The 22,625-nt window shown below is 55.9% G+C and overlaps 1 protein-coding gene across 2 annotated transcripts; it reads left to right on the plus strand.

The window, feature by feature from the left end:
* Nucleotides 1–9,453: 9,453 nt before the first annotated feature.
* Nucleotides 9,454–18,875, plus strand: TNNC2 (troponin C2, fast skeletal type). Of its 2 annotated transcripts, none has more exons than XM_060233168.1 (6): nucleotides 9,454–9,514; nucleotides 12,598–12,649; nucleotides 14,233–14,376; nucleotides 14,481–14,595; nucleotides 17,328–17,464; nucleotides 18,763–18,864. In XM_060233168.1, exons 1-6 carry the CDS (start codon nucleotides 9,512–9,514, stop codon nucleotides 18,792–18,794), a joined length of 483 nt encoding a protein of 160 aa, XP_060089151.1. In that variant the 5' UTR covers nucleotides 9,454–9,511; the 3' UTR covers nucleotides 18,795–18,864. The 2 variants fall into 2 exon arrangements, with proteins under 2 accessions (XP_060089151.1, XP_060089150.1); XM_060233167.1 differs by lacking the exon at nucleotides 9,454–9,514 and adding an exon at nucleotides 10,643–10,693 and having other exon boundaries at nucleotides 18,763–18,875.
* Nucleotides 18,876–22,625: the final 3,750 nt, after the last annotated feature.

Below are 22,625 nucleotides of genomic sequence, written 5' to 3' on the forward strand. Positions count from 1 at the left end.
AATGTCACCCTGTGGAGGGGCTGTGGATTGTCCCTGCAGTCCCCTCCCATGCCCAACTTTCCAGGACCTGAACCCGGGGCTCTCTTGGAGCACCTATCTAGAGGTGACTCCTGGGCCTTGTATCCGGGGAGGGGGGGGGGGGCTCCCGTTCTAGCTATAGCTGAAGAGGGGCAGCTCCTCCCCTGCCTGCCACAAGGGCTGCCAAGTCCAGTCAAGAAATATCTGGGGACTTTGGGGGTGGAGCCAGGAGACATAAGAGGTGGAACCAAGATCAAGGCTGTGACAAGCATAATTGAACTCCAAAGGGAGTTCTGGCCATCACATTTAAAGGGTCTGCGCACCTTTTAAATGCCTTCCCCTTCATTTGAAATAATGAAAAATAGGAGCACCTTCTTTTGGGGCTCGTAGAATTGGACCCCTTACTCCAATCTTTTTGAAACTCGGTGAGCGTTTTGAGGAGAGTCACCGAATGCAATGCTGAAAATGTGGTGCCTCCAACTCAAAAGAAAGAGCCCCGTGGCGCAGAGTGTTAAAGCTGCAGTACTGCAGACCTAAGCTCTGCTCACGACCTGAATTCAATCCCTGGCAGAAGCTGGGTTTTCAGGTAGCCGGCTTGAGGCTGACTCAGCCTTCCATCCTTCTGAGGTCAGTCAAATGAGTCCCCAGCTTGCTGGAGGGAAAGCATAGAGAACTGGGGGAGGCCATGGCAAACCACCCCGTAAAAAGCCTGCCCTGAAAACGTTGTGGAAGCAAGGTCACCCCAGAGTCGGAAACGACTGGTGCTTGCACAGGTGACCTTTCCTTTTCCTAACTAAAAAAAAACCCCAGCTCATCCGGAGCCCCAGATACCTGTGGATCAATTCTCCATTATCCTATGGGATTCTATCTCCATAGGGAATAATGGAGTGCCCAGAAGACATTTCCCTCCTCCCCCCCCACCCCCGCCGCTATCTGCTGAGCCTGAAGCCGGGGGGGGGGGAGGGCCTCCAAACCGGGGGATCCCCTGCCCCCACCTGGGGATTGGCAACCGCCGCCGCTGTTGCCCTGGGAGGTGCTGCTGGCCTCCGGCTCTTTCCTGCCGCTGCAGCCAACGAAAGGCGGCCACCGCTCTGTCTCCGGGGCCAGGGACTCCGTGGGGCCACCAGGAAGCTTGGGGGGGACCAGCCCTGACTCGAACACAGCTCCGGGCCTCGGGGGAGCAGGCGGGAAAGAGCTCTCTAGCCCAGGGGCCGGGGGAGAAAGCCCTTCCCGCAAGCCGCCCTTCCTTTCCCCGAAGGGAAGGGGCTCTCTTCTGGGCAGCAGCTGCCCGGGGAGGAGGAGGCGGAGGGCGGCGGCTGCCTCGACGCGCGTCCTTGGGGCGCTTCCTTGCAGGCCCGCAGAAGCCGCGGAGGGGAGGCTGGCGCTCTGCACGCGCTCAGAGGAGCAGGCGGGGCTGGCTCACCGGCGGGGGGAGAGGGGGGTGGAGGGCCGCGCCGCTTCTCGCCTCTGCCTGCCCTCCGGGGCCGCCCCGACCGCGCTGCCAGGCCGCGCAGCAGCGGCTCCTCCTCCTCCTCCTGCTGCTGCTGCTGCTGCTGACCTCGATCTGGCCGGCGCCGGCCCAGCCTGCAGCCCCGAGCCAATCCGCAGCGGCCGGCCTGGTGCGCCGACAAGGGCAGGCGGCGGCGAGGATCGGGGCCCGCCGGGGAGGGAGGGAGGGAGGGAGACGCCGCCTCCTCCTCCCCCCTCCGCCTCCTGCGCCCCGCTCCTCTCCCCGAAAGCGGCCCGCCAGACACGGACTCGAACTCCGCTCAGTGCGGCCCCTCTGGTGGAAAAAGATGATTTGTGTGCGGAGAATCCTAGAGCAGGAAGGCACCTCCATGGTCATCTAGCCCAACCCCCTGACCAATGCAGGGAACTCACAAACACCGCCCCCTAAATTCACAGGATCCTCATTGCTGTCAGGTGGCCATCCAGCCTCTCTTGAAAAACCTCCGAGGAAGGAGAGCCCACCACCTCCAGAGGATAATAGAATTCAGTGGAAGGTGCCTCCAGGGTCATCTAGTCCAACCCCCTGCACAATGCAAGAAACTCAAAAACCCCTCCCCCTAAATTCACAGGATCTTCATCGCTGCCAGATGGCCATCTAGCCTCTGTTGAAAAACCTAGAATCCTAGAGTTGGAAGGGACCTCCAGGGTCATCTAGTCCAACCCCCTGCACAATGCAAGAAACTCAAAAACCCCTCCCCCTAAATTCACAGGATCTGCATTGCTGTCAGGTGGCCATCCAGACTCTGTTGAAAAACCTCCAAGGAAGGAGAGCCCCCCCCCCCCCCCCAAGGAGAAAGCCTGTTAGAATCATAGAAGAGTTGGAAAGGACCTCCAGGGTCCTCTAGTCCAACCCCCTGCACAATGCAGGAAACTCACAAACCCCTCCCCCTAAATTCACAGGATCCTCATTGCTGCCAGATGGCCATCTAGCCTTTGTGGAAAAACCTCCAAGGAAGGAGAGCCCACCACCTCCCGAGGAGGAAGCCTGTTAGAATCATAGAAGAGTTGGAAGGGACCTCCAGGGTCATCTAGTCCAACCCCTGCACAATGCAGGGAACTCACAAACGATTCCCCCTAAATCCACAGGATCCTCATTACTGTCAGATGGCCCTTTTTGCAGAAAAAGCACAGCAGGAACTTATTTGCATATTAGGCCACACCCCTGACCCCAAGCCAGCTGGAGCTGCGTTCCTGCTCAAAAAAGCCCTGTCAAAAGGCCATCTAGCATCTGTTTTAAAAATGTCTCCTCCTCTTTTCTCCCCCGCCCACTGGGAGGGAGGGGCTGCTGAGGACATGGTCCTCAGGAGTGTCTCAGAGAGCACAGGGGAGGGACGGTGGCTCAGTGGCAGGGCATCTGCTTAGGAAGCAGAAGGTCCCAGGTTCAGTCCCCGGCATCTCCAACTAAAAAGGGTCCAGGCAAATAGGTGTGAAAGACCTCAGCTTGAGACCCTGGAGAGCAGGGGAGAGATGGTGGCTCAGTGGCAGAGCATCTGCTTGGGAAGCAGAAGGTCCCAGGTTCAATCCCCGGCATCTCCAAAAAAGGGTCCAGGCAAATAGGTGTGAAAAACCTCAGCTTGAGACCCTGGAGAGCCGCTGCCAGTCTGAGAAGACAATACTGACTTTGATGGACCAAGGGTCTGATTCAGTAGAAGGCAGCTTCATATGTCCCCCCCCCCCCCCCGCTTCTCTCCCCACAAGCAACCCCGAGGAGGAGGAGGCCAGGCACAGCGTGGGGTAGGCGCCCCCATTCTGCGCCCCCCCCCCCCCCCCCGTATCTTCCACGGACTTAGTGAGCACCAGACTGTACTCGCCTGCCAGCTGCCTCTCCCTCCTCGCCCAACCCAGCCTAAGTCTGGCCTTGAAGCCTTCTGGACCTGCTTCTCGCTGAAGCAAAGCGTGGACAATGGTGGGGACAGGAGGGATGGGGAAGGGAGTCCTGCTGCTGTTGAGGTCATCAGTCTTTATGGGGCCGCTGGACTTTTCTTGTACTCAGGCTGATCTATTGCAAGGGAGGGGCAGGGGGGCTGCGTGGCTGGACAGACCCTTGTCCAGGGGCACCTTTAGGCCAGTTCTACTCCAGTTGAAGCCCAGAGCTGGACAGGCCAGGCCGATCTCATCAGATCTCAGAAGCTCAGTTGGGTCAGCTCTGGCAAGAACTTGGATGGGGGAATACCAGCAGTTGGGAGGCAGGGGCAGGCTTTATTCAGCCACCTCCCTCAATATCCTCCAGGCCCTCAGTCGGGTCCAGGCATCAGAGGGCAGAGACTTCCAGACACACTTGCAGACACACGCACACAAATACAAGAAATCTCCCCCCTCCCAAGGGAAAAGTTCTATTCATTTTGTTCCACAGAAGCCCATGGATCGCTGTGCCTCGTAGCCCAATTAAGAAACTCACGAAAGGGGTCCTGCAAGGAGAGAAAATAACTGAGAAAGCTTTTATTAAAACACCCAGACTGGTAGGGAGACATTGGGCCCGCAAGGCTCAAGAAAAGCTCAGGACGTCCCGAGTTCTCCAGAGAGACAAAGGGTGACCATAGGCCTTATACCCCTGGTGATACATGCAGATATGAAGCATTCAAGCAAACATTATTGGATACAAAAACAACGCTTCATGGCTTGTCTTCTTTCCATTGGTGAATCCCAATTTGGGATGCACCTGGGGAAACTAGATCTTGCTTACCCATCCAGGAAAGATCCATCGACACCTTGGGAAGGGTAATAATGCGCTCTGTCTTCCTGTTTGTTCCCCTGATCCCAGGCCATTTAGCAATGGTATCACCCAGACCTCAGCCTTAAATCATAAGCACCGCTGCCCACCTGGATCTGTGCTTAGACTCAGTTTAGCTTGCTTGTGACTGAGAGCCTCCCCCCAAGGTGAGGTGCTCATAGTTTAGGCTGTGCCTACTTTCCTCACGTCCGGAATAGGGGGCTCCTATGAGAGCCCCGTAGGGCAGAGTGGTAAAGCGGCAGTACTGCGGTCTGAACTCTCTGCTCACGACATGAGTTTGAACCCGGTGGAAGCTGGTTCAGGTAGCCGGCTCCAGGTTGACTCAGTCTTCCATCCTTCCGAGGTCGGTCAAAGGAGCACCCAGTTTGCTGGGGGGAAAGCGTAAATGACTGGGGAAGGCAACGGCAAACCACCCTGTAAAAAGTGTGCCGTGAAAGCAACGTCACCCCAGAGTCGGAAACGACTGGTGCTTGCACAGGGGACTAACTTTTAATGAGCTATGGCTGACCCAAGGCCATTCCAGCAGGTGCAAGTGGAGGCGTGGGGAATCAGTTTGGTGTAGTGGTTAAGTGTGCGGACTATTATCTGGGAGAACTGGGTTTGATTCCCCACTTCTCCACTTGCACCTGCTGGAATGGCCTTGGGTCAGCCACAGCTCTCTTATCTGGAAGAACCGGGTTTGATTCCCCGCTCCTCCACTTGCACCTCCTGGAATGGCCTTGGGTCAGCCATAGCTCTCTCATCTGGGAGAACAGGGTTTGATTCCCCACTCCTCAACTTGCACCTGCTGGAAGGGCCTTGGGTCAGCCATAGCTCTTATCTGGGAGAACAGGGTTTGATTCCCCACTCCTCCACTTGCACCTGCTGGAACGGCCTTGGGTCAGCCATAGCTCTCTTATCTGGGAGAACCGGGTTTGATTCCCCACTCCTCCACTTACACCTGCTGGAATGGCCTTGGGTCAGTCATCGCTCTGGCAGAGTTGTCCTTGAAAGGGCAGCTGCTGTGACAGCCCTCTCAGCCCCACCCACCTCACAGGGTGTCTGTTGTGGGGGAGGAAGGGAAAGGAGATTGTGATCCGCTCTGATACTCTTCGGAATGGAGGGCTGGATATAAATCCAATATCTTCATCTACCTCACAGGGTGTCTGTTGTGGGGGGGGGGGGGGGTGGAAGGGAAAGGAGATTGTGAGCCTCTCTGAGACTCTTTGGAGTGGAGGGCGGGATATAAATCCAATATCTTCATCTACCTCACAGGGTGTCTGTTGTGGGGGAGGAAGGGAAAGGAGATTGTGAGCCGCTCTGAGACTCTTCGGAGTGGAGGGTGGGATATAAATCCAATATCTTCATCTACCTCACAGGGTGTCTGTTGTGGGGGAGGAAGGGAAAGGAGATTGTGAGCCGCTCTGAGACTCTTTGGAGTGGAGGGCAGGATATAAATCCATTATCTTCATCTACCTCACAGGGTGTCTGTTGTGGGGGAGGAAGGGAAAGGAGATTGTGAGCCGCTTTGAGACTCTTCGGAGTGGAGGGCGGGATATAAATCCAATATCTTCATCTACCTCACAGGGTGTCTCTTGTCGGGGAGGAAGGGAAAGGAGATTGTGAGCCGCTCTGAGACTCTTCAGAGTGGAGGGTGGGATATAAATCCAATATCTTCATCTGCCTCACAGGGTGTCTGTTGTGGGGGAGGAAGGGAAAGGAGATTGTGAGCCGCTCTGAGACTCTTTGGAGTGGAGGGCGGGATATAAATCCAATATCTTCATCTGCCTCACAGGGTGTCTGTTGTGGGGGAGGAAGGGAAAGGAGATTGTGAGCCGCTCTGAGACTCTTCGGAGTGGAGGGCAGGATATAAATCCAATATCTTCATCTACCTCACAGGGTGTCTGTTGTGGGGGAGGAAGGGAAAGGAGATTGTGAGCCCCTCTGAGACTCTTCGGAGTGGAGGGCGGGATATAAATCCAATATCTTCCTTCAAACCCGTTCTCCCAGAGAAGAGGCTGCACATTTAATCACTACATCAAACCTGGGACCTCCTGCCTGTCCAGCAAAGGCTCTGCCAGTGGACCCCAAGCTGCAGCTCTCTCATCTTCTCCAACCTCCACAGGCGCAAGCAGTGCATTGGCCACACCAGCAGCAACAAGGGGCTGGAGGAATGCGTTTCCATCCCCCTCGGTGCTCTACCAGTGAGTCTGGAAACCCGAGACCTGCGGAATGTTCTTTCTCAAGGAGACAGAATCTGCCCCCTCATACTTGACGATGCCTCAGCTGCTTCTGCAGCCTGAAACAACAGAGAGTCGGTGGGGTTTTCTGTGCCTCTGAGCTCATCTTGGTGCCTTGAAGTTTATGGCTCCCCCCCAGAGAGACTGTGGGGCTGGCTCCCCACGGCAATCGAGTCTCTTCCGTCAGCCCGCTGAATTCGTTGGGATGCCCTCCGTGACCTGTCCAAAGCAGTCTCTGTTCAAAATCCCAGTCCTTTTTTGGCTTTCTTGCCTTGAGAGTTCAAGCCCCCCTCTCCCACAGCTCTGAGGGCTTAGGAGGAGAAGAGATTGGATTTATACCCAACCTTGAAGCTTCAGAGCAGCTTACAATCTCCTTTTCCCTTCCCCGCCCCACAACAGACTCCCTGTGAGGTAGGTGGGGCTGAGAGAGAACTGCTCTCTCTCGAGAGAGAACTTGTGGCTGGCCCAAGGTCACCCAGCATCTGCAAGTGGAGGAGGAAAGGGGAATCCAACCCGGTTCTCCCCAATTAGAGTCCGTGCTCTTAACCACTACACCAAACTGGCTCTCCTGGGGCCAGGAGTCGTGGTTGGAAGACGGCTGCTCACCACCAGCCCACTGTGTTTCCCTACTCCAAAGGAAACCCTCCCTGCCTAGGGATGGTGCATTGTGCACAGAAGAGGGCGTGTCCAGCATGGGAAGCCTGTGAGCTCCTCTTTCCCCTTTCCTGCTCATGCCACACCGGGGATCTGATTGGGCTCTGAGGGCGATTCTGAAAGCCCCACTGTGAGCCTCAGGTCTGCATTGGGCAGGCTTGCTTTGAGCACAGAGTGCGTTTTCCTTACCGTGGGCTTCTGCTGCCACTGTGCCTTGGGAACTCTTCCTTGCCAGCCCGGAATGTCTGTTCTGCTCCCGCCCCCACCACCCCCGGAGAGAGACTGTGGCCTTAAGGTGACTCTCAGCTCAGCCTCCGTAGGCTGTTGGATATTGTGAGAGGACGACGCAGGGGAGGTGGTTGTAAACTTCTAAAGAAACAAGCAATGCCCAGAGCCAGTACTGGGGGGCCCCCTGAAAACTCTGAATCATTTTAGCCACGACTCCAGTGAACCCCTTGACTCTGTTTGGTGGGTGCCCTCTTCCGCTTAGGGTGCTTTGTTTCCCCCTCCCTCCCCCCATCCCGAGCCAGCCGCTCCTCTGCCTTATTTAGAGATGCCCCCACAGGCTGCCTTAGCCGCTTCCTCAGGAATGCCTATTAATAGGAGGAGGAAAGGGGTGGGGGGGCACCTGTTGCCATCCGTCAAGGCCCTCCCACCTGCAGTTGGGGGCTGCCACCACCCCACTCCTCCCCCCTCCCCCCACGTCCTTCCTGGCTTCGCTCCTGCGGCTGGCCAGGGTGTCTCCTGGGGGGGAAAGGTACTCCCTCCCCACGAGCCAGGCTCCACTCCGAGGAAACGGGATCCTCCTGTCAACAAGCTCCCCCAACCGGCGCAGGTCCCAAAGAAAGGGGCTCGAGTGGAGGGAGCTGTGAGGGTGGGGACAGAAGACGGTGCCTGTCCTCCCCCCAGCCCCTCAGGAGGGCAAGCTGGCACCAAGGAGCCAGTGTGGGATGATTAGGTGCCATGGCCTCTAATCCGGACGGCCAGCTTCGAGTTCCCGGTTATAAGGGCCAAATAGGGGGTGATGGGAAAGCCAGCTTCGATTCCCCACATCCTCCCAGGAGAGCCAGTTTGGTGTAGTGGTGAAGTGTGTGCGGACTCTTATCTGGGAGAACCGGGTTTGATTCCCCACTCCTCCACTTGCACCTGCTGGAATGGCCTTGGGTCAGCCAGAGCTCTCTTATCTGGGAGAACCGGGTTTGATTCCCCACTCCTCCACTTGCACCTGCTAGCATGGCCTTGGGTCAGCTATAGGCCTGGCAGAGGTTGTCCTTGAAAGGGCAGCTGCTGTGAGAGCCGTCTCAGCCCCACCCACCTCACAGGGTGTCTATTGTAGGGGAGGAAGGGAGAGGAGATTGTGAGCCACTCTGAGACTCTTCGGAGTGGAGGGTGGGATATAAATCCAATATCTTCATCTACCTCACAGGGTATCTGTTGTGGGGGAGGAAGGGAAAGGAGATTGTGAGCCGCTCTGAGACTCTTGGGAGTGGAGGGCAGGATATAAATCCAATATCTTCTTCTACCTCACAGGGTGTCTGTTGTGGGGGAGGAAGGGAAAGGAGATTGTGAGCCGCTCTGAGACTCGTTGGAGTGGAGGGTGGGATATAAATCCAATATCTTCATCTACCTCACAGGATGTCTGTTGGGGGGGGGGGAAGGGAAAGGAGATTGTGAGCCGCTCTGAGACGCTTCAGAATGGAGGGCGGGATATAAATCCAATATCTTCTCCTCCTCCTCAAGAAGCCGGCTGGGTGACCTTGGGCCTGACTGAATTTGCAGGACCTTGGGCTCGTCCAAGCTCTTTCGGCCCAACCTCACCGGGTGCCTGTTGTGGAGCAGAAGCGAAAGGAGACTGGAAGCCACTCTAAGACTCCCAGGGAAGGGGACAGAGCCCAGCTCTCCTTCTTCTCGGGCAGCCCCTACTCTGTGCTCCAAGAAGTGGGGTGTTGAGGGCCCCACCCCAGAGACAGCAGCTTTGTCTCGCTCCTATTTTAAACTCTCGGCCTGCTGGCTGGTGACAGCTGCCCGTCCCGGCGAGAAGCCCACCCTCTCTCTGTTGCCATCCTCTCTGGAGGTCTTGAGTTTCTCGCTTGGCCTTTCTCATTCCACGCCCCACCCACCCCCCCGGCCGGAAATCCTTGTGGTTGCAATCCCCTGCCAGGTGTGGCCTGGCTAAATTTGGTAAAATGCCCCCTTGACCAATGGCGAGGCCAGAGAGGCGGCGATTGGCCCTTTGGAGAGCGGCCTCCCTTGATGTCCACCCGGCATACAAATTGGAGAGCCAGGAGCTGCGGAGAATCTTTTGGCATCCCCCAGGAGGACCGGAGTGGGCCGCGGCCAGCCTTTGTCTGCGGGTCGCTGCGAGCTGCTCCCTGCCAACATGGTAAGCGGGACGGGGGATGCTGAAGATCTTGTTACACTCTGGAGAGGGGAGCAGGGGACGGCCTGCTCTGGAGGTGCCAAACCGGGCCGTGGCACGTGGGCAGGCAGCGAGAGGGATGGAGCAGCACTGCGTCAGACGGGACAGGCCAGCCCCAGAATTGGCACGGCAAAAAAACAGCAACCCCAAGCGGGAACGCGTGCTGTTCCGGTCCAGGCACTTCTGGGAGGACACAAGGCCGGCGCGACTCTTGGCAGAGGCCGCTGGTGGCCTGAGCGAGACAATGCTGCTACTCGCGAGAAAGAGAGTTTGGCCTGCAGGCAGCCTTTCTCCAGGAGAGCTCTGGAGAGGAGTTTAGAAAGGACTCCAGGGATGTAGAGAAGGCGATGGGCGGGGGGGAGAAGATGCAGCTTCTGCTGGGCCCATTTGGCAGCAATCTCCTGTGGGGGGGGGGGGAGGGAAATCTTTGTTAAGTTGACCTTTAGGACAGTGGGTGCCAGGCTGGGATGAGGAACTCTTCGGGATGGAGGCGCTGGCCTGGGCCGGAGCCCAGCCATGGAGGTGGAAGGGCTGTGCAGAAAGCTGAGCCCCTGGTCACAAGAATTCCCTGGGCAGCCTTCCCAGCCTCTGGCCTCCCCACCCCCACTCCAAGGGGTAACTCAATCCGAGAGCGACAGGTGCTGGGACAGCTGGCGGCCAGCCACTGAGCACCCTACAAGGAGGATGCGGGCGCCCCGCTAAGAATAGCCCAGGACCAAGACGGTTCCCGTACAGACTCCCGAGAGCTCCACCGCCGGGGACGGAAAAGCTGGGCGAGCAAAGGCATCCAGGGGAAAGAGAAAGAGAAGCCCCTGGGAACTGGACCACGAAGGGCAAAGGAGGATCATGGCACCTGGGATCGGCGGGACAAGGGTGGCCTGCGTGCCCCCTCCCCCGCCTGGAGCTTCTGGCTCCCGGGAAAGGCTGCCCAGCGTGTCTTCCCCATTCCTGTCTTCTGGAGGAGCTGCTCAGCAAGAAACCTGAGGAGGGTCTGTGGCTCAGCGGCAGGGCACTTGCTGAGCAGGCAGAAGCCTCCCCGGTTATAAGGGCCAAGTAGGGGGTGATGGGAAAGACCTTTCTCTGCCTGACACTCCGGAGAGCCACTGACAGCCGGAGCAGACAAGACCGACCATGGGAGAAAAGGTAGAAGGCCGCTTTGTGCGTTACGGGGAGTTTTCCAGGCCTGCCACAAGAGATGCGGGAAGGAGGTTCAGTGCCTCAGGTTGCAGACAGCCAGTCTGGGGCAGTGGTTCAGAGCAGCAGTCTAATCCGGAGAGCCGAGTTTGATTCCCCGCTCCTCCTCCACATGCAGCCAGCTGGGGGACCTTACCAGTCACAGTTCTCTCAAGAGCAGTTCTGAGAGAGCTCTCTCAGCCCCCCCTTCCTTACAGGGCATCTGCTGTGAGGAGTGGAAGGAAAGGAGACAGTGGAAGGAGAGGCACGGGGGCTCATGGTAGAGCTTGGTAAGCAGACGGTCCCAGGTTCAATCGCATCTCCAACAAAAAAGGGTCCAGGCAAGTAGGCGTGAAAAACCTCAGCTGGAGACCCTGGAGAGCCGCTACCAGTCTGAGTAGACAAGACTGACTTTGATGGACCCAGGGGGGTCTGATTCAGTAGAAGGCAGCTTCATACGTTCATATATGTTGGGGAGCAATGGCAGCTCAATGGTAGAGCATCTGCTGGGTAAGCAGAAGGTCCCAGGTTCAATCCCCGGCATCTCCAACTAAAAAGGGTCCAGGCAAGTAGGCATGAAAAACCTCAGTTTGAGACCCTAGAGAGCAGGGAAGAGATGGTGACTCAGCGGTAGAGCATCTGCTTGGTAAGCAGGTCCCAGGTTCAATCCCCGGCATCTCCAACTAAAAAGGGTCCAGGCAAGTAGGCGTGAAAAACCTCAGCTGGAGACCCGGGAGAGCCACTGCCAGTCTGAGTAGACAAGACTGACTTTGAGGGACCCAGGAGGGTCTGATTCAGTAGAAGGCAGCTTCATATGAGACTGTTTGTCACGCCGTGACACCAAGTGAAGGGCAGGGTATAAATCCAATCTCTTCTTCTCCTCCACCACACACCCCTTGCAAGTCCAGGGACCCATTCTGTTCCACCAGAGCTGCCTCACCCCCCTCTTAAGTTCTGATTCAGGGTTAGGGAATTATTGAAGATTTGGGGGTGGCACTTGGGAAGAGTGGGGTACAAGGCCAAAGAACCCACGCTCCACAGCGGCCATGTTCCCCACGGGAACTGACTGCCGTAGACTGGAGATGGCCTGCAATTCTGAAGATCCTGTGAATTGAAGGGGGGGGGGTGTTTGTGGGTTTCCTGCACTGTGCAGGGGGTTGGACTAGATGACCCTGGAGGTCCCTTCCAACTCTATGATTCTATAACCCCACCTGGAAGCCCATGGCCCTTCCTGCATCGGGTACCAGGGCAGGGGGAAAAGGAAGGAAGGCCCTGATCCGCTGCATCCTCGTGCAGCATCTGTGAGAACTCTCAGCCCCACCCACCTCACAACCTGGGTGTCTGTTGTGGGGGGGAGAAGATATAGGAGATTGTGAGCCACTGAGATTCTGATTCAGAGAGAAGGGTGTGGTATAAATCTTTGGTCGTCTTCTCCACTTGTACCTGCTGGAATGGCCTTTTGTCAACTGTAGCTCTGGAAGGAGTTGTCCTTGAAAGGGCACCTTCTGTCAGAGCTCTCTCAGCCCCACCCACATCACAGGGTGTCTGTTGTGGGGGAAGAAGACAAAGGAAATTGCAAGCCGCTCTGAGCCTCTGATTCAGGGAGAAAGGCGGGGTATAAATCTGCGATTCTTCTTTATGCAGGAAGAGGAAAGGGGCACGGAGGCGAAGGGTCTGTAGGCAGCCTTGCTTTGTGGTCATCGCTGGGGAGGGGGAGGGAAATCTGGGGCTGGAGCAAGACCTGGGAGATGCCTCTAGCTTCTCTTCCCATGCAAAAGTCACGGGGATTAGCTGGGACCTCCGGGGCTGGAACGGACGGTGTGGGGCAGAGCTCATTCGGGCCTGGGTGTGACCCTCCTTTGCTTGTCTTGCAGACGGACCAGCAGGCGGAAGCCCGGTCCTTCCTCACAGAGGAAATGATTGCCGGTGAGTTGGGAGGGGGTGCGTGTGACATCATCGCCCCAGATCTCTGGGTCGAAGGGGAAGTGGAGCAGTTGAGACACCCCGCCCCAGCCCCACCTGGCCGGGGCTGACCTGCTAGAGGAGGGCTCCCCAAACAGAGCTCACCCAGCTGCCCCTTAGCAGCCCAGCCCCACAAGCACCCTTGAACTACTGCTGGTCTACAGAAGCCGGGCAGCTGCCAGTGCCTGGGTTCTGCGTGTGTGCCAGCTGCCTGCCCTGCTTGGGCATTGACTGGTTGCCAGGCCCAGGGTGGGAACTCCTAGAGATTAGGGTCTGGGGAGGACAGGGGCCTTGGGGGAGGGGGAGTTACAATGCCACAAAACCCACCCTTCAAAGCATCCATTTTTCCTAAGAAGGACCGATTCCTGTTGTCTGGGAGAGGAGCTATAATTCCTACACGGAGGGACGGTGGCTCAGTGGTGGAGCATCTGCTTGGTAAGCAGAAGGTCCCAGGTTCAATCCCCGGCATCTCCAACTAAAAAGGGTCCAGGCAAAGAGGCGTGAAAAACCTCAGCTGGAGACCCTGGAGAGCCGCTGCCAGTCTGAGTAGACAAGACTGACTTTAGGGATGGATGGTGGCTCAGTGGTAAAGCATCTGCTTGGTGAGCAGAAGGTCCCAGGTTCAATCCCCGGCATCTCCAACTAAAAAGGGTCCAGGCAAATAGGTGTGAAAAACCTCAGCTTGAGACCCGGGAGAGCCGCTGCCAGTCTGAGTAGACAAGACTGACTTTGATGGGCCCAGGGAGGTCTGGTTCAGTAGAAGGCAGCTTCAGATATTCATATGTCCAGGGTTCCTCCTAGGCCCTATGCAGGATGTGGCATAGGGCCACCACTGACGGCTGCTCCTTGCCAGGCCACTGGCCGTTTAGAAGCATTTCTTCCTTAATGGGTATAAAGAGCCCTGTGGCGCAGAGGGGTCAAGCTACAGTCCTGCAGTTGGAGCCCTCTGCTCATGACCTGAGTTCGATCCCGTCAGAAGCTGGATTCAGGTAGCCGGCTCGAGGTTGACTCAGCCTTCCATCCTTCCGAGGTCGGTCAAAGGAGTCCCCAGCTTGCTGGGCGGAAAGTGTAGAGGACTGGGGAAGGCCAGGGCAAACTACCCCGTAAAAAAGTCTGCCATGAAAACGTCGTGAAAGCAGCGTCACCCCAGAGTCGGAAACGACTGGTGCTTGCACAGGGGACTACCTTGACCTTTCAGAGCCCCGTGGCGCAGAGTGGTAAAGCTGCAGTACTGCAGTCCAAGCTCTGCTCACAACCTGAGTTCAGGTAGCCAGCTCAAGGTTGACTCAGCCTTCCGAGGTCGGTCAAATGAGGACCCAGCTTGCAGGGGGGGGAAGCATAGATGACTGGGGAAGGCAATGGCAAACCACCCCGTAAAAAGTCTGCAGTGAAAACGTTGTGAAAGCAACGTCACCCCAGTGTCGGAAACGACTGGGGCTTGCACAGGGGACTCCCTTTACCTTCCTTAAGGGATGCGATTGGGCTGCTTGGTCTGCTCCACTCCCCACCCCCCTTTCCCGGGTAACTCCGCACTTCCTCTCCTGCAGAGTTCAAAGCCGCCTTCGACATGTTTGACGCTGATGGTGGCGGGGACATCAGCACCAAGGAGCTGGGTACCGTCATGAGGATGCTGGGCCAGACGCCCACCAAAGAGGAGCTGGACGCCATCATAGAGGAGGTGGACGAGGATGGTGAGGAGCTGCGGTGATGGGGGGGGGGGGCCGGGAGGGAGGAAGCCGCAGGAGCGGGTGGGGAGAGGGCAGTGCCCTGACCCCGGCCTGGCCTCTCTCCGCAGGCAGCGGCACCATCGACTTTGAAGAGTTCTTGGTCATGATGGTGCGCCAGATGAAAGAGGACGCCAAAGGAAAGTCCGAAGAAGAGCTGGCCGAATGCTTCCGCATCTTCGACAGGTGAGGAGAGGCCCCTCCCGTTGGAATGGAAGGATATTTCGAGCACACACGCACCCCCCTCGAGGAGGAGGAGACGACGTTCTTCCTCAGGCAGCTGGACGCTCTTTGCTCTAATCCTGGTCTTGGACTTGCAACGCAAGAAGGGCTGGCCTGTCTCCAGGGATGCCGCTGGGCTCTGCAGCCGGCCTTTATATAGCTTTTGTCCCACCGACAGGAGGAATGCTTGACCTCCCGCCTCTCCCCGCCTGCTTTCTACCACACAGCAGAGATGGAGTGCAGCCCCTTCCCTGCTAGTGGGGTTGAAAATGTACACTGGTCCCCTTTGCTGAACAGTGGGCTGCTGCCCCCTGCCAGGCAAGGGTAGGTATGGACAGCCATTTCTGCAGTGCCTCCTCTCTTCCCCCCCTTCCCACGGACGCCTGTCTCAATTCTCCCCTTGGCAGCAGGGCAGAGAGGGGGCAGAGGGCGCCTCTCCTCAGAGGTTTGGCCTTGACCTCGCCAGGCAGGAGAGGCTGTACGCCAAGAACACAGCAAAGGCAGGCAGGGCTACTTGACGACACTCAGGCCCTCTTCTCACATGTTCCAGAGTCTGCCACCGGTCAAGCTGGCAATGCACAACTGCACCTCACATGAAGGAGCCACAGACTTAGGGACGAAGCCTTAGATCACAAGCAGCCCCCCCACGCCGTTCTGCATGGAGGCCAGAGCATGCTGAAAGGCTGAAGGAGTGGGGCATGTTTAGAAGAAGACTGCAGATTTATACCCCGCCCTTTTCTCTGAAAGAGCCCCGTGGCGCAGAGTGGTAAAGCTGCAGTACTGCAGTCCTAAGCTCTGCTCACGACCTGAGTTCGATCCCCGGCGGAAGCTGGGTTTTCAGGTAGCCGGCTCGAGGCTGACTCAGCCTTCCGAGGTCGGTCAAATGAGTCCCCAGCTTGCTGGGGGAAAAGCGTAGATGACTGGGGAAGGCAGTGGCAAACCACCCTGTAAAAAGTCTGCCATGAAAACGTGAAAGCAACGTCACCCCAGAGTCGGAAACAACTCGTGCTTGCACAGGGGACCCTTCATTTCCTTCTCTCTGAATCAGAGCGGCTTACAATCTCCATTATCTTCTCCCCACACAAAAGACCCCCCCCTGTGAGGTGGGTGGGGCTGAGAGTGCTCTCACAGAAGCTGCCCTTTCAAGGACAACCTCTGCCAGAGCTACGGCTGACCCAAGGCCATTTCAGCAGGTGCAAGTGGAGGAGTGGGGAATCAAAGCCGGTTCTCCCAGATAAGAGTCTGCACACTTAGTGACACCTGGTTAGCCTGGAGAGGAGGCGGCTGAGAGGTGATAGGATCACCATCTTCAAGTCCTTGAAGGGCTGTCCTAGAGAGGATGGTGTGGAATTGTTTTCTGTGGCCCCAGAAGGGAGGACCAGAACCAACGGGCTGAAATTAAATCAAAAGAGTTTCTGGCTCAACATTAGCAAGAACTTCCTGACTGTTAAGAGCGGTTCCACAGTGGAACAGGCTTCCTCCTCGGGAGGTGGTGGGCTCTCCTTCCTTGGAGGTTTTTTAACGGAGGCTGGATGGCCAACTGGCAGCAATGAGGATCCTGTGAATTTAGGGGGAGGGGCTTGTGAGTTTCCTGCATTGTGCAAGGGGCTGGACTAGATGACCCTAGAGGTCCCTTCCAACTCTATAATTCTAAGTTCCCACAGGCTTCCTCCTCGGGAGGTGGTGGTCTCTCCTTCCTTGGAGGTTTTTAAGCAGAGGCTAGATGGCCATCTGACAGCAATGCAGATCTTGTGAATTTAGGGGGAGGGGTTTGTGAGTTCCCTGCATTGTGCAGGGGGTTGGACTAGATGACCCTAGAGGTCCCTTCCAACTCTATAATTCTAAGTTCCCACAGGCTTCCTCCTCGGGAGGTGGTGGTCTCTCCTTCCTTGGAGGTTTTTAAGCAGAGGCTGGATGGCCATCTGACAGCAATGAAGATCTTGTGAATTTAGGGGGAGGGGCTTGTGAGTTTCCTGCATTGTGCAGGGGGTTGGACTAGATGACCCTGGAGATCCCTTCCAACTCCTCTATGATTCTACCAGGCTTCCTCCTCAGGAGGTGGTGGGCTCTCCTTCCTTTCTAAACAGAGGCTTGGATGGCCATCTGACAGCAATGAAGATCCTGTGAATTTAGGGGGAGGTGTTTGTGAGTTTCCTGCATTGTGCAGGGGTTGGACTAGATGACCCTGGAGGTCCCTTCCAACTCTATAATTCTAAGTTCCCACAGGCTTCCTCCTCGGGAGGTGGTGGGCTCTCCTTCCTTGGAGGTTTTTAAGCAGAGGCTAGATGGCCACCTGACAGCAATGAGGATCCTGTGAATTTAGGGGGATGTGTTTGTGAGTTTCCTGCATTGGGCGGGGGGGTTGGACTAGATGACCCTGGAGATCCCTTCCAACTCCTCTATGATTCTAACAGTCTTCCTCCTTGGGAGGTGGTGGGCTCTCCTTCCTTGAAGGTTTTGAAACAGAGGCTGGATGTCCATCTGACAGCGATGAAGATCCTGTGAATTTAAGGGGAGGCGTTTGTGAGTTTCCTGCATTGTGCAGGGGGTTGGACTAGATGGCCCTGGGGGGTCCCTGCCTGTTCAGGCTGGACAGACATGCCAAGGGAAAGCAATACTCCCCTGCTGGCCCAGGCCTGGACGTGCTCAACGGCCCCTCCTAACGCTGTGACCTCTTCTCCCCACTGCCTCACCAGGAACGCAGACGGCTACCTGGATGCCGAGGAGCTGATTGAGATCTTCCGGGCGTCTGGTGAGACCGTCACCGAGGAGGAGGTCGACTGGCTCATGAAGGATGGAGACAAAAACAACGATGGCCGGATTGACTTTGACGGTAGGTGATGGGCTTGGCCCAGTGCCAGTGCTCCGTACCCATCTCGGCACCCAGCCTCACAGCTTAGGGGGCTCTGGGCTGATGCAAGAGGGCATCTTGGGGGCCCCCAAGGAGAAACAGACGAGGTGCACGACTCCTGGCCCTTTTAGCTGCTGTGAGAAGCCACGGAATACTGCAGAAATGTGACTGTCCAGGATGAGTCCCGTGACAGAATACCGAGATGAAGAGACCTAAACTGGTTGACCTCAGCAGATCTTGGCACCTTAGCAGGGTCGACTCTGGCTAGGACCAATACTCTAAGACGGGGGTGTCGAACTCTTTTGTTGGGAGAGCCAGATCCGACACAAAAGAGAGCCTGCTGGGCCAGGCCATGTCAGGTTGGGCCGAGCCATGTTGAGGCGGGGCCATCCGTGTACCTATTTAAGACTAGGTAGCAGAGACACAAACTTTATAAAGGACACAAACACAATTTTAAAAATCTTAAAACGATAGTATTCGTTGGTCTGAAAGATGCTTTCTTTGTATCTCTCCCACGGGACCCAGAGAACTGGGCAAAGGAAGCTCTGGCTCTTTCCTTCCTTCCCCAGGAGAGGGAAGGAGCCTCAGCCAATAGAAAGGAGAAGCTTGGCTTAGTAGCTCTGCTGTGCAATCGATGAAGCCTGGCAAAGCAAGCTGTTATGCAGAAGGAAGCAAGATACAGGGAGAAGGAAGCAGATGACAGCCAGTTGCTCAGAGGCCGGATAGGGGCCTGATTCGGCTCCTGGACCGCATGTTTGACACCCTTGCTCTTAGAGTCTTGTGAGCAAAAATTCTACTTTGTGAGCTCCTGGCATCAAAGTTGTGAGCTGCTGCATAAATCAGTGTGCTCTGGGATCATCCTTCCTGAGCTAAAACAAAAAATGTGTGAGCCGGAGGCTAAAAAACCGGTGAGCCGGCTCACGCTAACTCAGCTTAAAGGGAACGCTGGTTAGAACGTGGACGAGACCACTGAGGAACCCCAAAGTTGCTGTGCAAAGGCAGGCAAGGGAAAACCACCTCTGCTTATCTCTTTGCTTGGAAACCCGACAGGGGTCCCCGTAACTCAGCTGCGGTATGACGGGACTTTCCATCCAACGTCACAGAATCGAAATCTAATTTACCCCCATCAGTTCCTGTGCCCCCAGGGCTTTGTGGGGGCTCAGAGCACAACACCCATGCCCGCTTGTTCAGGTGCCCCGAGGTCACTTGGGGGGTGGGGGAGTGAGGGTGCTGGTGCCAACCCTGTCCTGGAACTCACCCCCGCTTCTTTCTCTCAACAGAGTTCCTGAAGATGATGGAGGGTGTGCAGTAAAGCGCCCGGACATTCCTGCAATGGTGGCGGCAGCAGCCGGCTAGGCTGGGCCTCTCTTGCCCCTGTGCCAGCCCCCTTGCCTCGCCTCGCCAGCCCGCCCCCCAGAGTCCCTGCTTCGGTTCCAGCTTGCTCCAGATTGGAGACTCCACTTCAGCTCCTGTGAGGATTTCCTTCCTCCCGCAAATCGGTTTATCAACAACTTCAATAAAGAGCAAAGGACTGGAACGCAGGCTGCGGCGGCGACACTGTTTTCGAGGGGGGCGGGATGCAAATGCAGCACCCCTGTGCCCAGGGGGTGGGGAGCGGAGCTGCTACGGCTTTGCTTTTGGGCTACCCTCAAGGAAATCTCTGCCTCCACAGAAGCCAGCTAAACAAACAGAATCCTTTGCGGGTGGGGGGAACCAGGCTTTTGCATGTGAGAGCGGACCCCTGGCCACGGTGCGTTTGATGTGTTCAATTAGTGCGTCCAATCTTCAAGTCCTGGAAGGGCTGTCCTATACAGGATGGTGCGGAATTGTTTTCTGTGGCCTCAGGTCAGACCAGAACCAGCGGGCTGAAATTAAATCAAGAGTTTCCGACTCAACATGAGGAAGAACTTCCTGACCGTTAGAGCGGTTTCTCAGTGGAACAGGCTTCCTCCTCGGGAGGTAGTGGGCTCTCCTTCCCTGGAGGTTTTTCAACGGAGGCTAGATGGCCATCTGACAGCAATGAAGATCCTGTGAATGTAGGGGGAGGTGTTTGTGAGTTTCCTGCATTGTGCAGGGGGTTGGACTAGATGACCCTGGATGTCCCTTCCAACTCTAGGATTCTATGCTTTAACTGGGCTCTCCTTTCTTGGAGGTTTTTAAACAGAGGCTAGATGGCCATCTGACAGCAATGAAGATCCTGTGGATTGAGGGGGAGGGGTTTGTGAGTTCCCTGCATTGTGCAGGGGGTTGGACTAGATGGCTCTGAAGGTCCCTTCCAACTCCTCTGTGATTCTAACAGGCTTCCTCCTTGGGAGGTAGTGGGCTCTCCTTCCCTGGAGGTTTTTAAACAGAGGCTAGATGGCCTTCTGACAGCAATGAGGATCCTGTGGATTGAGGGGGAGGTGTTTGTGAGTTTCCTGCATTGTGCAAGAGGTTGGACTAGATGACTCTGGAGGTCTCTTCCAACTCTATGGTTCCTTCCTTCCTTCCATCTTCCTCGGGAGGTGGTGAGCTCTCCTTCCTTGGAGGTTTTTAAAGAGAGGCTAGATGGCCATCTGACAGCGATGAAGATCCTGTGAATTTAGGGGGAGGTGTTTGTGAGTTTCCTGCATTGTGCAGAGAGTTGGACTAGATGACCCTGGAGGTCCCTTCCAACTCTATGAGTGTGGTGCAGCAGCAAAAAAGGCACACAGTCACAAGATGTCATCGTCCTGTTGTACACTGCATTGGTCAGGCCACCCCTGGAGTCTTGTGTGCAGTTCTGGAGGCCTCCCTTCAAGAAGGATGTGGCCAGAATGGAGCGGGTCCAGAGGAGAGCGATGGGTGCTCAGGGGCCTGGAGACCAAGAAGCCCATCTGAGGAAAGGCAGAGGGACCTGGGGAGGTTCTGTCTGGAGAAAAGGAGGTGTGGGGGGGGGGGGGCAGAACTGCTCTCTTGAAGTCTCTGAAGGGCTGCTGTCCCTTAGAGGAGGGCAGGGAGCTGTTCCCGTTGGCAGCAGAGGAGAGGACTCGCAATAACAGGCCTAAATTAAGAGTCGGCAGGTATCGACTGGATCTTAGGAAAAACTTTTTTTTACAGTCAGAGCTGTTCAACAGTAGAACCAGCTACTCAGGGAGCTGCGGAACTCCCCCTCCCTGGCAGTCCTCAAGCAGCAGCAGGACAAACCCATCAGGCGTGCTCTAGCCCAGGGCTGGCCAAACTTGCTTAAAGTAAGAGCCACGCAGAAGAAACAGATGTTTGAGAGCCTCAAGACGTGAACATCAGATGTTTGAGACCCGTAAGATAGGGAGGGAGATAAGGGGGAGACAGGTGGAAAGAAAGCAACTTTAACTCTAAATGCACTCTCCAAGCCACTGGCTGGCTTGGCGAAGTGATTTAAAGAGAGAAAGGCCTTCTCCGAGCCAGTGGGAGCTTGGAGAGCCACAAAGTATGTGTGGAAGAGCCACGTGTGGTGGGGGTTGGACTAGATGGCCTCTCCGTCCCCTTCCTACTCTGATTCCTGCTTTACAACCACCCAAGGGAGAGCTCAAACTTTTGCCATTTCCTCTTCTTTGCGGCTGAGGGAGGACCGCTGCAAGAGCAACAAGAGGAAACCACACCCAAAGCTGCCCGGGCTCTGGCAGAATTCCCACAGCCTCCCCTCCCAGTGAATGCCCACAGAAGCAGCCTGCATGAGTGCTGGGGCTCCTGGAAACGGCTGCTCAAGCCAATGGCCCTGCCACATCCATTCTTGGGCCCCCCCGCTTCTGAAGGTCACGTTTGGGCTCTGCAAAGGGGACAAAGATGAGCTGGCAAACTTAGAGAGTGTTGCCACTCAAGTGAAGGGGAGAAAGAAGAAGACCACCGTAGATTTACAGCCCGCCCTTCTCTCTGAATCAGAGTCTCAGAGCAGCTCACGTTCTCCCTTCCTTTTCCTCCCCCACCCCACAACAGACATCCTGTGAGAAGGATGGGGCTGAAAGAGCTCTCCCAGAAGCTGCCCTTTCAAGGACAACTCCTGTGATAGCTCTGGCTGACCCAAGGCAATTCATAAGAACATAAGAGAAGCCCTGTTGGATCAGGCCAGTGGCCCCTCCAGTCCAACACTCTGTGTCACATAAGAACACAAGAGAAGCCCTGTGGGATCAGGCCAATGGCCCCTCCAGTCCAACACTCTGTCACAGAAGAACATAAGAGAAGCCCTGTTGGATCAGGCCAATTGCCCATTCAGTCCAACACTCTGTGTCACATGAGAACATAAGAGAAGCCCTGTTGGATCAGGCCAATGGCCCATTCAATCCAACACTCTGTGTCATATAAGAACATAAGAGAAGCCATGTTGGATCAGGCCAGTAGCCCCTCCAGTCCAACACTCTGTGTCACATAAGAACATAAGAGAAGCCCTGTTGGATCAGGCCAATGGCCCATTCAATCCAACACTCTGTGTCACATAAGAGAAGCCATGTTGGATCAGGCCAGTGGCACATTCAGTCCAACACTCTGGGTCACACAGTGGCCAAAAAATTTATACACACACACACAGTGGCTAATAGCCACTGATGGACCTCTGCTCCATATTTTTATCCAATCCCCTCTTAAAGCTGGCTATGCTTGTAGCCGCCACATGTTAATCCCCCTTTGGGTGAAGAAGTGCTTCCTTTTATCCGTTTTAACCTGGCTGCTCAGCAATTTCATTGAATGCCCACGAGTTCTTGTATTGTGAGAAAGGGAGAAAAGTACTTCTTTCTCTACTTTCTCCATCCCATGCATTATCTTGTAAACCTCTATCAAGTCACCCTGCAGTTGACGTTTCTCCAAGCTAAAGAGTCCCAAGCGTTTTAACCTTCCTTCATAGGGAGGTGCAACTGGAGTGGAGAATCAAACCCAGTTCTCCCACATAAGAGTCCACTCACTTAACCGCTACCCCAAACTGGCTCTCACCTGAGCAGGCTCAGGTGTCTTGCAAACTATCGGAGAAGCCCCTACGTGTGAATTCTAAGTCTGCAGACATTTCATATTCTCCTGCAGCAGCTCCAACTTTACACCTACAGAATTCTGATGAAGGAGAAGGTCACAGGAGGGAGGTGGGAATCTCTCCTGCACTCCTCTTTCCGGGTTCCAGAACAAGGACGACGGCGCACAAAAGGGGAAAAAGCCCTCACGG

Source organism: Heteronotia binoei, chromosome 2, assembly GCF_032191835.1.
Source record: "Heteronotia binoei isolate CCM8104 ecotype False Entrance Well chromosome 2, APGP_CSIRO_Hbin_v1, whole genome shotgun sequence".
Classification (NCBI taxonomy): domain Eukaryota; kingdom Metazoa; phylum Chordata; class Lepidosauria; order Squamata; family Gekkonidae; genus Heteronotia; species Heteronotia binoei.

What these genes read in the sequence shown, in the direction of transcription:
- TNNC2 (XM_060233167.1), top strand. An exon ending in TGCTTCCGCATCTTCGACAG is followed by an intron (nt 14,596 to 17,327) that starts GTGAGGAGAGGC and finishes CTGCCTCACCAG; the next exon opens with GAACGCAGACGGCTACCTGG. An exon ending in TGGCCGGATTGACTTTGACG is followed by an intron (nt 17,465 to 18,762) that starts GTAGGTGATGGG and finishes TTCTCTCAACAG; the next exon opens with AGTTCCTGAAGATGATGGAG.